Consider the following 14351-nt stretch of genomic DNA (forward strand, 5'->3'; position numbering starts at 1 on the left):
GCACTAATTATTTCAATTATCTCTCTATTGTTAGATGAAGAAGCCAACTGCAGCCAAGGGGAAAAGTGACAGTGAGAAGGGGAAGGGGCGAGGCAAGGGGAGGGGGAAGAAGTCCTCTTGAGTCTCATAATGTACAGCAAGTACAAACTATAGACAGCATTAGAGTAAAGCTAACCTTCGTCAAGGCAGAATAGCTCTTTGTGGCTGGTAACCCATGCCCTAAGTGTTCAGCAGTAACCTGCAGCTGCATTACAGAAGGAAGTTTCTTCATCTGTAGTGTAAAAGGTTTATTATGACCTGTCCTCAAATATATCTAACCAGAGAGTGGATATATCAGAGAAAAGCATTCTATCAGATACCAACTAGTTGAGCCTTGACCTAAATGTACAATGTTTTGAAAAGTCATCTTGTGATTACAGAGTTACATGATACTACACAATGGACAATAACACAACACACATACACTGTACGTCATGCTATACTGTGTACTGTACAAGTCAATACACCTTTCTCACGCGGCGGCCGTGATAGATCTAAAACGAGTTCAATGAGGCAAACAAAAGACTGTCCATCATAATTAGCAGTTCAACTAATGATGGCCTGGCAATTAGGAAAACGACCAATAAGAGAATGGCTGCATGTCCGTCAAATATTTGCATTATTATGTTTTTATTTTGCATCTCTTAGGGACGATGGGATCAGTCTTCGCTACTCTAAAGTGCTACATCTTTCGGTGCATAGCACTAGTTATAATATTTATCATTTGATCTTATATTGTGAAAATTTGTGTGGTTTGGGGGGAAACTAAATGGGAGCTTATTTCAGAAATAAGTTTTGTCTGTTTGCCTCATTGACCTCGTCTTCGATCTATCATGGCTGCCGCGTGAGAAAGGTGTATAGTGAAATTTCAGGTATGTTATTGCTCAGCAGTATGAATGCATGTATAAAGTATCAGCAGGTGCTTTATATCTGCATAACAAAAAAATGAGTAGTCTTTGCAATTGTTACAATCATTATGGTTCATTTCAATGTTCTGTCTCAGTACTACCAAGGAACTATTGTACAGTTTCTACTTCCTTCAACTGTCCTCCAGACCTCCTCATACTTGCAATAAAATCCTATATAATGGGTCCAAATGTACATTTTATTACTTCCATGAAAATGGAGGTATTGTATTTGCTTTGTGTGTGTGTCTGTCTAATCTCCAAGCAGATCCTTTGGTAGCATAACGGTGCACACCCCAGTTTATTTGGGGTCTCAAATTTCACCCAAAACACATCAATTCTTACTTAGCCATGCCAGTATTAAATGCCACTTTGCAGCAGATTACGAGAAATTTCAACTCAAACCCAGACCCTCGAGATACTTTCATCACATTTTTGTCAAATTGGTGTGTGCACCGATAAGATAGTATCAAAAGCTGGCAGAGGAGTGAAGCTGGCTTAGGAGTGTGTTTTGCTACCGGGTCAAATGGACACCTATTGGCTAACTACACTCCTTGGCCAGTTTGGTACTATTATATTATGGCATTGCTTGGAGATTATGTCTGTCTCCCCACATTTCAGAATCTCTGGATGGATTGTGATGATACTTGATATGTGGATTGGTCTTGGGAAGTCAAACTAGGACAAGGTTGATATTGGCTCTCTGTTGACTTTGTTTGGTACTGCAGCAGAACTTGCAACTTTTTGTATCTTTTGTCCTGCTATGGCCTTGATTTTTTTGGTGGTAGTTTTGCACGGTTCAGTCTTTATACGTTACCTTCCTCTCCTCTCTGGTTACGCTTTGAATCTACTGTTCTTTGATGCAAGTTCAGTTCAGTTCAATCATACATCTGGTGACACTATAGAGTCCTTCAAGATGACTCCATCGTGCATGACGGACATGGGGTCCCTGTCTTGGAGACCAACATGCAAGTGTTTCAACAAAAAAAGAACTGAACGTCATTCGAATTAATGCTAATATGGTGGTAATTGACATTATAGAGAATTTGATACCCTATTCCCGTAGACCAAATAAAGCGCTTACCAAAAAGCTTTAGCATGAGAAATGGCCTGTCACGGTTTACCAGATAGAGGGAGAGTCATCTGAGACCGACAACGGCCTCTTGCCGGTCATGTGATGCGTACGATGAGATGGCCGCCTTTCAAGGATTCCTCTCTGCGGCCCGACGGCAAGCTAGTCTCCAAACAGACCCTACGGTGCCTTAGAGATAGTATCAAAGCTGGCAATGGAGTATAGCCGGCCAAAGGGAGATAGCCGGCCATGGTAGTCAAACGGGCACCGGTGCCGGCTATACTTCTTTGCCAGCTTAACCTTTGATACTATCTCTAAGGCACCGTAGGGTCTGCTTGGAGACTAACGGCAAGAGAAGACGCGGTCGAGAACATCCCTGACCCTTAGGAGGTTGATCGAGGAGGATGTTGTCTCCAAGACGGAGACCTATTTTCTGTCATGCGCGACAGAGCCGTTTGGGGGGGATTCATGACGTCATCTGATGGATACTCTGAAATGAACTTGCATGAGGCTTCTGATCCTACTCTTGAAATGACCGACCATAAGGCTTAAATCACATACGACCTGGGCGGTTTTAGCAACCGGTCGAAGGTGTCTGGCAATTGGTATTTGTCACTTTGGACACAGTAAGCTATAGAATATTAGACACGAACAGAATTACTTCCTATGAGAAATGTAAGAGTCTCAGTTTGTTTCTTGTCCTGTATGTACATAATTCTCTTGAGGCGGAAATGCGGTACAAATGGTGAATGCATATCGCTGGTACTGGTTAAATTAGCTTTGGTGTCTTTAACTTTCAAGGGCGCATTTACAAGTGAATGGTACAATTATTACAATGCAGTCTCCATTTGAATGGCTTCTGGAGGAAGAAATGTACGTCTCAGTTGCATCAATCTCTTTTCTAACCCTTCTGGAGTCGGTCTTGTAGCTGGAACGTCGCGCCAACACGCCCTCATCAATCGATACAGGTCCTCTGGACATCCCGGTGGCCTCTTCATCCGTATTCCTTGCCTCAGAATCCCTACCATCTGAAGAAAGCTCAGCTGAGTCCTGCCATCGTAGCACGGATCTTTTCCCAGCGTGGCGATCTCCCACAGCAGCACGCCGAAGGACCAGACGTCACTCTCACAGGTGTACTCGCCGGTCTCGATGGACTCCAGTGCCATCCACTTCAGCGGAAGGAGTTCGTCGACGCCTGAACGGTTGGCTCGTACATACTGAGTGGTGGCGTAGACATCTCTGGCTAGTCCGAAGTCAGCCAACTTGGCCACATCATCGGCTGTGATGAGGACGTTGCGAGCGGCCACGTCACGATGGGCGATTCTCAAGCGTTCCAGCTCTTGCAGAGCTCGTGCTATGTGCACTGCGTAGCCAAGAAGATTTTCCAATGCGTATTCCTCATTCTTTATACCCCGTAGGAAGCCTAAGAAATCGCCTTTTGGAGCATACTCTAGAAGAATGTACTTCTCCGCAGACTTGGTGATGAGCCCCACGAGTCGAATGATGTTGGACTTGCGCTCATTGCCATCTCGTTCTTGCATTTGGTGCACAGCTACCAGTATGGCCGCTTCTCTATAGAAGTCACGGTAGGACTGTGAGTCCTCCACGCGAACTGTCTTTGCAGCAACGTCGAGTTGTCTTTTACGTGTGCGCAGTTGTGCCCTTCTGACCAGCCCAAACATTCCTTCCCCTATCAGGGGACCAGGAGTAAGATGGTGGATCTTCTTCTCCCATCGTCCCAGCCAGCCCGGCTGTAGGCTCTGTGCTAGGTCCTGCTCCATTTTTCTCAGTTCAAAAAGTATCATGTCCTCCTCGCGCGTGTCGGGGGCTGAGCAAGCCAGAATCCCTGTTTTGAAGAGTATGGCCATCACTATGGCAACAAGTACGACTAAGGAGCCCAGTGGGACCAGACTTTCGAGCAGCGGTTCGTCTCTGCTTGTCTGTAATAACTGGTCACAGTTCCGTCCCGTCCATGGCGTCACACATGCGCAGCTGCCGTCCACGTTGTTACATGTGGCGTTGTTCTTACAAGTACAGACCTGCTGACATCTCCGACCGAAACGACGGTTTGGGCATGTTTTTTGACAATCCGTTCCGTACCAACCGTCAGTGCAGTTACACCTGCCGTCGCTAGGACTGCATGTGGCCTCGTTGTGGCAGTTGCAGTACTTTGCACAGCGTTTACCGTATGTGCCGTGTGGACATTTTGTCTGACAGTTTGTTCCTGTCCATCCCGGCGGACAGACACATCCAGCCCAGCGGTCACAGCTGGCACCTTGCAAGCAATCGCACACTTCCTCACAACCGATACCTTTATAGTTCAGTGGGCAATGTACATCAACAACAACTGTCGCATTTAGACAGTGTCCGTCTGTGTCGAAAACCGTGCAAGTGTAATATCCACTGTCTGTTAGCTGTATGTTGGAGACAGTTACAGTCATGTTGTTTTCGTCATTACCTCGTTTTTCAGACCCATTTGGAAAGCGCAGAGATATGGTTTTGGCATCAAGGTTGTACACCCTGCAGTGAAAAGCCACATTGCTGGAAAAGAAGATATGTCGAGGATCGCTAGGTGTCGTGGTTACCAAGACGTCCTGTTTGGGGATGTCACAGGCCACGCCTTTCCAGCCGGGCGGACATTTGCAGGCACCGTTAAACCCGTGGCAGCGGGCGCCGTTCTTACAGATACAGTTCTTATCACAGAGGAAGCCGTATTTTCCAACAGGGCAGCCTACAGGACGTATTTCTATATCTACATATTCAATGTTCGCTATTTCTACGGTCCGGCCGTCAATGCTTGTCCTTGAAAGAATGCGTTGAGATGACGGAATTTTGCAGGAAAATAACTTTACTTCTTTCATAGGAAAAACGGACGTGAACAACACGATTAAGTTATACTTCTCGTCGTCCACGACAGAGTTAGGAACAAACCTTCTTAATTTCTGTATTCTCGATTTGTCATCCTTTCCTAGACCCAGATTAAACAACTCAACTACTAAAAAGATGGGCTGTTCAGGTCCTGCTCTACATGTCACTTGACGTATTTTGTTATCCCACATATCTGTTAACGCTACGAGATCATCAACATAAGCCGCGTAAAAAGCTACACGGAAAGTACAGTCACCGTTGTTTGTGTTCGTGTTCCACGGAGCACGCCTTAGCGAGCGGGAGTCACGACCATTTGGCCATGGTCTTCTCATGTACATAACATCGCCGTTTGCTGTCAACCCTTCTGCCCTTAACGTAAAGCTAAAAAGTGAAGAGATAACGCTAACGTTCGTACTGATACCGGTTTCACACGATTCGTTATACACTGTAGGATAGCCCACAACGTCAGACAACTGCACCCCGACACTGATGTTGTATAATCCCCAACCAATTTTGAGTAGATACACCGACTGTACTGACCATTCCAGAGGGTTGGCGACCAGAATGGTGCAGTTTTTCGTCACATTAAAGCGGTGGTATGGATCCCCGTCCATTTCTGCACACGGAAGTTCCGCTTTTCCACCAGCCCGGGTCCCTGGTAGGCTGAATATGGTCTCTCCAACAACGACGTTTTCGGGTACGTAGACCTGGAACTTATCTGTAACAGACACTGTGGTCTGAAGGAGTAATATCAGGTAACCAACCAACATGATAAACTTTGTCTGTAGGTTCACCTTCATGATTTTATCGCGAATAAAACACAGACGAAGAAACTTTGTCATGGGCTGATTGTGATTACAACGTTAACAGTCTTCGTCATTTGACCTTTATATAATAGCAACGCAACCGGTTTTTCCATTTTGCCTGAAGGACTGATTAAGGTTATTGACCTTATAATTAAAGGCAGTGCTCAAGACATACATCTTTTGTATCAATCAATACATTGTATATTCAGCTGAGACATGAGAATACACGAGGAATACTTAACAAAAATAACTCCGTGCCAGAAGGAACAAATGATTTTCTTAGTTGGAGATGATCATAGTACTTAAGGTATAAATGGTGCACGTCATCAATAGAATTTTTCTCTAATTTACTCTTTCTCTCTCTCTCTCTGGGTATATATATGTACATGTATATATTGAATTATTTGTTTATAAACATATCTATGATAGTTACTCTGATACGTACTACCATATCACTTTTTTTAATGTATTTTGGTGTCGTATTTTTCAATGTAGTTTGTTTCTTGCCTCCTATGTAGATAGTTTTCTTGAGGTTTAAGGACATGCGGTACAAATGGCTATTGTACATCGCTAACATAACTACAATTCATCTTTTTATTGGAATTTTCTGGGAGATTGAATAGTTAGCCATTACCCAACAGCCACAGAAAAGGGATTATCTACACTTCTTGCTTTTTCTTCAAACTTTTCATTCACTTGTGAGGGTCAAATTGATTACAATGCAGTCTCCATTTGCATGGCCTCTGGAGGAAGCAATGTACGCCTCAGTTGCAGCAGTCTCTTTTCCATCCCTTCTGGAGTCGGTCTTGTAGCTGGAACGTCGCGCCAACACGCCCTCATCAGTCGGTACAGCTCCTCTGGACATCCCGGTGGCCTTTTCATTCGTATTCCTTGCCTCAAAATCCCCACCATCTGAAGAAAGCTCAACTGAGTCCTGCCATCGTAGCACGGATCTTTTCCCAGCGTGGCGATCTCCCACAGCAGCACGCCGAAGGACCAGACGTCACTCTCACAGGTGTACTCGCCGGTCTCGATGGACTCCAGCGCCATCCACTTCAGCGGAAGGAGTTCGTCAACGCCTGGACGGTTGGCTCGTACATACTGAGTGGTGGTGTAGACATCTCTGGCTAGTCCGAAGTCAGCCAACTTGGCCAAGTCATCGGCTGTGATGAGGACGTTGCGAGCGGCCACGTCACGATGGGCGATTCTCAAGCGTTCCAGCTCTTGCAGAGCTCGTGCTATGTGCACTGCGTATCCAAGAAGATTTTCCAATACGTATTCCTCATTCTTTGTACCCCGTAGGAAGCCTAAGAGGTCGCCTTTTGGGGCATACTCTAGAAGAATGTACTTCTCCGCAGACTTGGTGATAAGCCCCACGAGTCGAATGATGTTGGACTTGCGATCATTGCCATCTCGTTCTTGCATTTGGTGCACAGCTACCAGTATGGCCGCTTCTCTATAGAAGTCACGGTAGGACTGTGAGTCCTCCACGCGAACTGTCTTTGCAGCGACGTCGAGTTGTCTTTCAGGTGTGCGCAGCTGTGCCCTTCTGACTTGCCCAAACATTCCTTCCCCTATCAGGGGACCAGGAGTAAGATGGTGGATCTTCTTCTCCCATCGTCCCAGCCAGCCCGGCTGTAGGCTCTGTGCTAGATCTTGCTCCATTTTTCTCAGTTCAAAAAGGATCTTGTCTTCCTCCCGTGTGTTGGGGGCTGAGCAAGCTAAGATGCCCGTTTTGTAGAGTATTGCTGCCACTATGGCAACAAGTACGACTAAGGAGCCCAGTGGGACCAGACTTTCGAGCAGCGGTTCATCTCTGCTTGTCTGTAACTGGTCACAGTTCCGTCCCGTCCATGGCGTCACACATGCGCAGCTGCCGTCCACGTTATCACATGTGGCGTTGTTCTTACAAGTACAGACCTGCTGACATCTCCGACCGAAACGACGGTTTGGGCATGTTTTTTGACAATCCATTCCGTACCAACCGTCAGTGCAGTTACACCTGCCGTCGCTAGGACTGCATGTGGCCTCGTTGTGGCAGTTGCAGTACTTTGCACAGTGTTTACCGTATGTGCCGTGTGGACATTTTGTCTGACAGTTTGTTCCTGTCCATCCCGGCGGACAGACACAACCGGCCCAGCGGTCACAGTCGGCACCTTGCAAGCAATCGCACACTTCATCACAACCGACACCTTTATAGTTCAGTGGGCAATGTACATCAACAGCAATTGTAGCATTTACACTGTGTCCCTTTTTGTCAAAAACCGTGCAGGTGTAATATCCACTGTCTGTTAGCTGTATGTTGGAGACAGTTACAGTCATGTTGTTTTCGTCATTACTTCGTTTTTCAGACCCATTTGGAAAGCGCAGAGATATGGTTTTGGCATCAAAGTTGTACACCCTGCAGTGAAAAGCCACATTGCTGGAAAGGAAGATATGCCGAGGGTCGCTAGGTGTCGTGGTAACCGAGACGTCTTGTTGAGGGATGTCACAGGCCACGCCTGTCCAGCCGGGCGGACATTTGCAGGCACCGTTAAACCCGTGACAGCGGGCGCCGTTCTTACAGATACAGTTCTTATCACAGAGGAATCCGTATTTTCCAACAGGGCAGCCTACAGGACGTATTTCTATATCTACATATTCAACGCTCGCTATTTCTACGGTCCGGTCGTCAACGGTTGTCCTTAAAAGAATGCGTTGAGATGACGGAAGTTTGCAGGAATATAACTTCACTTCTTTCGCAGGAAAAACGGACGTAAACAACACGATAAAGTTGTGTTTCATGTCATCCACGACAGAGTTAGGAATAAACTGTCTTAGTTTCTGTATTCTCGATTTGTCCTCGCGTCCCAGATCTAGATTAAACAACTCACCTACTAAAAATAAGGGCTGTTCAGGTCCCGCTCTACATGTCAGTTGACGCCTGCCGTTATACCATATATCTTTCAACGTTACGACATCATCAGCCCAAGTCGTGTAAAAAGCCATACGGGCAGTACAGTCGCTGTTGTTTGTGTTCGCGTTCCAAGGCGCGTCCAGGTGGTGAGAGTACTCAGGCCATGCCCATGTTTGCCTTGTGTACAAAACATCACCGTTTGCAGTCACCCCTTCCGCCTCATACGTCAAACTGAAGAGTGCGGATATAACGTTAGGGTTAATAGTGGTTTCACACGATTCGTTATACACAGGAGGATAGCCCACAACGTCAGACAACTGCACCCCGACACTGGTGTTGTACAAGACCATACCAATGTTGAGCAGATATGCCGACTGTACTGACCAGTCCAGAGGGTTGGCGACCACAATAGTGCAGTTCTTTGTCACATTGAAGCGGTGGTACGGATCCCCGTCTATTTCTGCACACGGAAGTTCCGCTTTTTCACCAGCGTGGTTCCTTGGTAGACTGAATATGGTATTTCCCACAGCGACGTTTTCGGGCACGGAGACCTGGAACGTATCTGTTATAGACAATGTGATCCGAAGAGTTAATATCAGGTAACCAACCAGCATGACAAAATTCGTCTGTAGGTTCACCGCCATGATTTTATTGTGAATGAAACACAGACAAAGAAACCTTGTCGTAGGCCAACTGTGATTACAACCGTCTTCGTCCTTTGACCTTTAATTACATAGACCAAGGTGGTTTGAGCAACGCAACCGGTTTTTCCATTTTGCCTAAAGGACTGTTGAAGGTTGTTGACCTTAAGGGTTGTCCTAAAGGCATACATTTTGTTGCAAATTATTTCAATCAATATACAGTTAATTTATCATAGATATAAATAAGCCTTCTCACACTAGTTAGCATGCATGCGCGGGTGAAAAGAACTCTTGGTAATATGTCAAAGTTGAAGGCCCCCATGGCCAGAAAATCAACATTCCGCCATTTTCCAGGCGCCACTACGTTCTGGACATTGTTACACAAATCGAAACAATGGTAGACACGAGACTGTTGACATCTGAGGGCCTTCAACTTTGACATATTACCAGTGCTGTCTCCAGGACCCGTCCCTCCGTCCCTGGACGGAAATTTACTTGTTGGGACGGAAAAAAATGTCACCCATTCCGTCCAAAAAAAATCATAATTTCATCATTTTCATGACATAAAAATGCAGTTTCGTAAGCTTAAAATGGCAGATTCAATAACTAAAATAGCCTTCCGAACCAAATCGGCAGTGTGCTATTCGCGTGGCGCAAAAGAAGGCGGGGCTGCGGCGTTATCTCACCTTACCACTGTGCCTTACCACAGATGTGGCTCTTTAGGCTAAAGTCCCAATGTCGAGTAGCACCAAAGTCCAAACATAAACTACGGGTGAGACCGGGACTCTTGAACTGATGATGTGGCGAACACGCGGTGTACGCCTGTTCTTTTCATAAACATTTTCCAGACACGCCCTACTGGCGAAAGTTCGGGGTTTGGCAGAAATCAGCTTCTTTTCGTACGTAGGCCGCCCGAGCTGTGGGCGGAGAACGCATCCCGCCCAATTTGTTTCCATGTAGTAAAAGATGTGTGTGTACATATTACCCAGAGGTCCTTTCACTCGCGCATGCGTGGTAACTAGTGTGAGAAGGCTTATACACTACATATCACGAATGTTTTTATTTTTAGCTCAGGTTGAGATTATAATGATGAGGAATAAATAATGCAAATTTACCTGGTTTAATTTTCCTGGCAGACTTCGAAAAAGCCTTTGACACCATCAGAGTAAAATTTATTGTTAAAGCGCTTAGATACTTTGGTTTTGGAGACTCTTTTATAACATGGATTAAAATTCTTTATAGTGACATCTCTAGTAAAATTATTAATTATGGTTATATTTCCAAGCCCTTTAACCTGTCCCGTGGGGTCCGACAAGGTTGTCCTTTATCTCCGTATCTTTTTATATTAGGAGTTGAATTGCTTGCTAGTAAAATTAGAAATAATATAGAAATCAAAGGTTTAGACACTTTTGGAATTACATCTAAAGTCTCCCCCTTGCTCCCGAACTTGGCTCTCTATACGCGTTGGTTAAGGATTTGGAGATTTTTAACCTTCTATCTGGTTTACGCTCAAATTTTGATAAATGTAGAATATTACGGATTGGATCTTTAAGCGGTACAAACTTCTACTTACCTTGTTCTTTCCCAATACTTTGGACAGATGGCCCCGTTGACATTCTTGGAATTCATATTCCGAGACATATGTCCGACATTGTTCATAGTAATTTTGATAGAAAATTCGAAAAAATAGACAAGATTCTAATGTTATGGAAATCTAAATCCTTAACCCTTATGGGAAAAATTATCTTGGTTAATACTTTAATCGTCCCACAATTTATTTTTCTATTAACTTCTCTCCCGACACCTCCCTCTGACTTCTTTGATCGATATGAGAAAAAAATATTTAAATTTCTATGGGGAGATGGACCTGAGAGGGTTAAAAGAAGAACTTTGTACGCCGTTCTTGATCAGGGAGGCCTGAAATTAAGAAACTTGCGGGCCGTAGATTTTACTTTAAAAGCTTCTTGGCTACCCAAACTATATTTAAATAAGGAATGGTTTTGCTCTAAGCTAATTCTTTTATCAAATTCCATCTTTCGTACCGACTTGTTTCCCTTTGCGCAACTTAACAAAAAGGATTTTGAATCTCTTTTAGGTAAAATATCCCCTTTAAGTACATTCTTTACCCATGTTATACAAGCATGGTTGAAGTACCAAGTTGAACTTAGGCCACCTGAGGAGGCGGTTGAGGTGAAGCAGCAGCTTCTGCATCTAAATTCAAATATAACTATCAGTGGTAAGCCTTTCTTTTCACAGGTATTTCTTAGTAGGGGGGTCATATTTGTAAACGACATGTTAGACGCAGAAAACAACTTCTTATCATATGTTGATTTTGTTACAAAATTTGGAGAGTGTGTCCTGAATTCAAATATAATCAACTTATGTCTGCTATTCCCCCTTTTTTGAAGGCTAAGCTGAAATTGAATTCTCCAAGTTTGGGTGTCTGTCTTCCTGTATGTAGAAACATAGGCTGGCTTCGTAACTGTAATATTAATAAGTGTCTGTATCAATTCTTCATGAACGAAGCCAGTCTATGGGGCTCATCTGAAAGAATTAAACTTTCATGGGAAGAATATTTTGACACCCCACTACCATGGCAAAATATATATAGTTTACCTTATAAACTTTCGATTGATTCATATACTCGAATATTTCAATATAAACTATTATTCAAATTTTTACCTTGCAATAAAATATTATATTTATGGGGTTTGATAGACTCCCCATTATGTAACCTCTGTAACGAGGAAGAAGAAACAGTCGTCCACCTTTTTTGGGACTGTTGTGTAACTTCAAATTTTTGGCGTCAGGTGGACGAATGGTTTTTCAATATAAATGGTACTCATTTGCATATTAATGCTCTCAGTATAATGTTCGGTATTTCTAGTGATCGTTGCCCGGTTCTGTCGAATCTTATCCTCCTTTTAGGCAAAATATTTGTTTTTAAAAATCGTAAGCATTCTTTGAATCTGTCTGCTTTCATATCCTTTGTTTCATACTTTTATAAATTAGAAAAAAACATAGCAATTCGGCAAGGCAAACTGCTTAAACACAGGGGGAAGTGGGGAAACTTAAATAACTTATTTTCTGTCAGCACCATATCTTAAACAAATGTATAGTGATATTGTTGAATGAATATGGGCAAAGGGGTTTAGGACTAACGTTAACTGTTGTTACTGGTTTTTGCTTTTATTTTGTGGTTTTACATGTGCTTTGTTTAACGTATCTGTAGCTGCCATGCTTTCTTTTTGTTGTTTGTTTTGCAAAAAGTAATAAAGAATGATTGGAAAAAAAATAATGCAAATTAGGATCCAACTTGCATAGTTGAAGAAGAAGTTTCAAATAATGTCCCGGTCCAAGTTTTCGTTGTTATCTGACTAATGACTTGCGACCTAAGAATCAGTATCAAATGCGGGATCCTGATTGGTCAATTTCTTCTGGCTATAAAATGATGACGTTTCCACATGCACACTAATGTACAGGTTTTACTTGATTGACACCAGCATACTTAAGACAAGGTTTGCGCAAACTCTAAAGGCACGTTTGGTAGGGCTTGCATCTACCTTTTACGTCAGCAGCGGTTAAAGCTAGCGTGAAGGTAAACACGATCCTGCATAGCTGTACAAAACCAACCCCTGAACCGGGAGTCTTTCACATAAAGGACGCGGAGAGCAGCAGTACACCTTTCATCAGCGGATTTCAGGTATTTTTGAGTATTAGAATGACGGTACGCGTTCGACTGCTTTAAATGCTGTATCATAGAATGGGATGCAATAATAGCAAAGGAGCATACTTCGCTCGAATAGTTGCGATGGCATGGTGGCGGTATGCTTAGATGAAATGGAATTTTCAAAATTGAGAGCTAAGCTGTGAAGAAGTATAACAAGTAACGTAGCGACGAAAACTAGTCACTCCTGATATCTATCGTCTGCACATTGAAGGCCGCAACCGCTTGTACCATTGCACAGCACAGCAAAAGATTCGTATTACGTGTATTTTTTTATAGACGAAACATGTCCTTTTTGTCCATTCTCTATAACACTTGTTGGTTTTGACTCCTTGTAGTGTGTCACACAATGGAACACAAGAACCGGCCTCAACATCCATTCATTCAACATTCATTGTACAAAGTGACGTTATGGAACAAGTTGTTTGCTTATTTCTGTGTTTTATTCATTATTTCATTACCACAAACGCTGTAAATGATGCACAATACCAGACTTCCATTTTGTTTTAAAACTTTCTCAGACAGCATCATGAAGACAGTGTTTCTGTTGGCGACGTTTCTGGTTGCCACACAGGCCCGAGAGGACCTGGTACAACAGCTAACAGCCGGGGCTACGAATAGACTGATGTCAGGTACACATATTGTTACAGCATTATACACCACTGACAATCACATTTATCGTGTTATAATTTTTTTGGTCTCACGAATTTCAGATACGCTGTGACAGAAACGCTATCAACAAGATAGGATACACGACAAGTCTTTTTTTTAAAGAAAGTACAGTACAATTTTGTAGCTTAGAAAGACATTTCTTACAACTGTCACATGCACACCTGTAATTTGCCTTACAAACTGGTATGACAAATGCATATAGGATCAGTGAAAATATTTTCCTTTCCAAGACCGCTAATTTTTGTGCGAGCTATTCAAGACTGTCCCACAGATGTCCTCAAACTGTCGTAAGCCTATCGTGTGACAATCGTAATTTTTTTTCTAACTATACGATCCATTGCAACATTTTCTTAACAAGATAGAAAAATTCTGTACAATTGTCTCACAAATATCTTCAATTTGTCGTTACTCTGTCGTGCAACGAAGGTAACGCAACTCTCACAAAGACCATACATCCACATAACATGTAGTTCCCTTTGCGTGCCAAAGTAAACTGAGTGATACGGGTTAAAACACAAGTAGGTCGGACGTATTTACAAAGAGAAGACGAGAAGCACTTTGATGGCGCATCCACCGTCCTTCGTGTCTCACGAATTGTTTATTTTTTAATTAACTGATTATACTGACCACTGCCAGTGACCGTACAGGATTATCTCTACGGTAACTGGAGAAAACAAGCTCTCTCTCTCTCTCTCTATATATATATATATATCACGCATACATGT

The 14351-nt window shown here is 43.4% G+C and overlaps 3 protein-coding genes across 3 annotated transcripts in view; 2 read left to right on the forward strand and 1 right to left on the reverse strand.

The window, feature by feature from the left end:
• Positions 1 to 1130, forward strand: part of LOC118404821 (replication factor C subunit 1-like) — a gene marked incomplete in the record, with an annotated part of 33779 nt that extends 32649 nt beyond the window's left edge. The window contains 1 exon segment of the mRNA XM_035804180.1: positions 54 to 1130. Within this exon segment, the coding sequence (XP_035660073.1) occupies positions 54 to 121 (68 nt within the window).
• A 1716-nt stretch (positions 1131 to 2846) lies between these two features.
• On the reverse strand, positions 2847 to 9230 carry LOC118404898. The gene is made up of 2 exons (XM_035804280.1): positions 6409 to 9230; positions 2847 to 5739 (listed from the first exon to the last, which is right to left on the reverse strand). Exons 1-2 carry the CDS (start codon positions 9228 to 9230, stop codon positions 2847 to 2849), a joined length of 5715 nt encoding a protein of 1904 aa, XP_035660173.1.
• A 4207-nt stretch (positions 9231 to 13437) lies between these two features.
• Positions 13438 to 14351, forward strand: part of LOC118404635 — a 1814-nt gene continuing 900 nt past the window's right edge. Inside the window, exon 1 of the mRNA XM_035803867.1 lies at positions 13438 to 13586. Coding sequence (XP_035659760.1) covers positions 13484 to 13586 — 103 coding nt within the window. The 5' untranslated portion in view covers positions 13438 to 13483. The remainder of the gene's footprint in view (positions 13587 to 14351) is intronic.

This window comes from Branchiostoma floridae, chromosome 17 (assembly GCF_000003815.2).
Source record: "Branchiostoma floridae strain S238N-H82 chromosome 17, Bfl_VNyyK, whole genome shotgun sequence".
Classification (NCBI taxonomy): domain Eukaryota; kingdom Metazoa; phylum Chordata; class Leptocardii; order Amphioxiformes; family Branchiostomatidae; genus Branchiostoma; species Branchiostoma floridae.

Excerpts from the sequence above, each read along its gene's own strand:
- LOC118404898 (XM_035804280.1), bottom strand. The coding sequence starts at position 9,230 with ATGGCGGTGAACCTACAGACGAATTTTGTCATGCTGGTTGGTTACCTG. Across the intron at positions 5,740-6,408 it reads ATGCAAATGGAGACTGCATT|TCACAATCAGCCCATGACAA; the intron begins GTAATCAATTTG and ends TTAACGTTGTAA.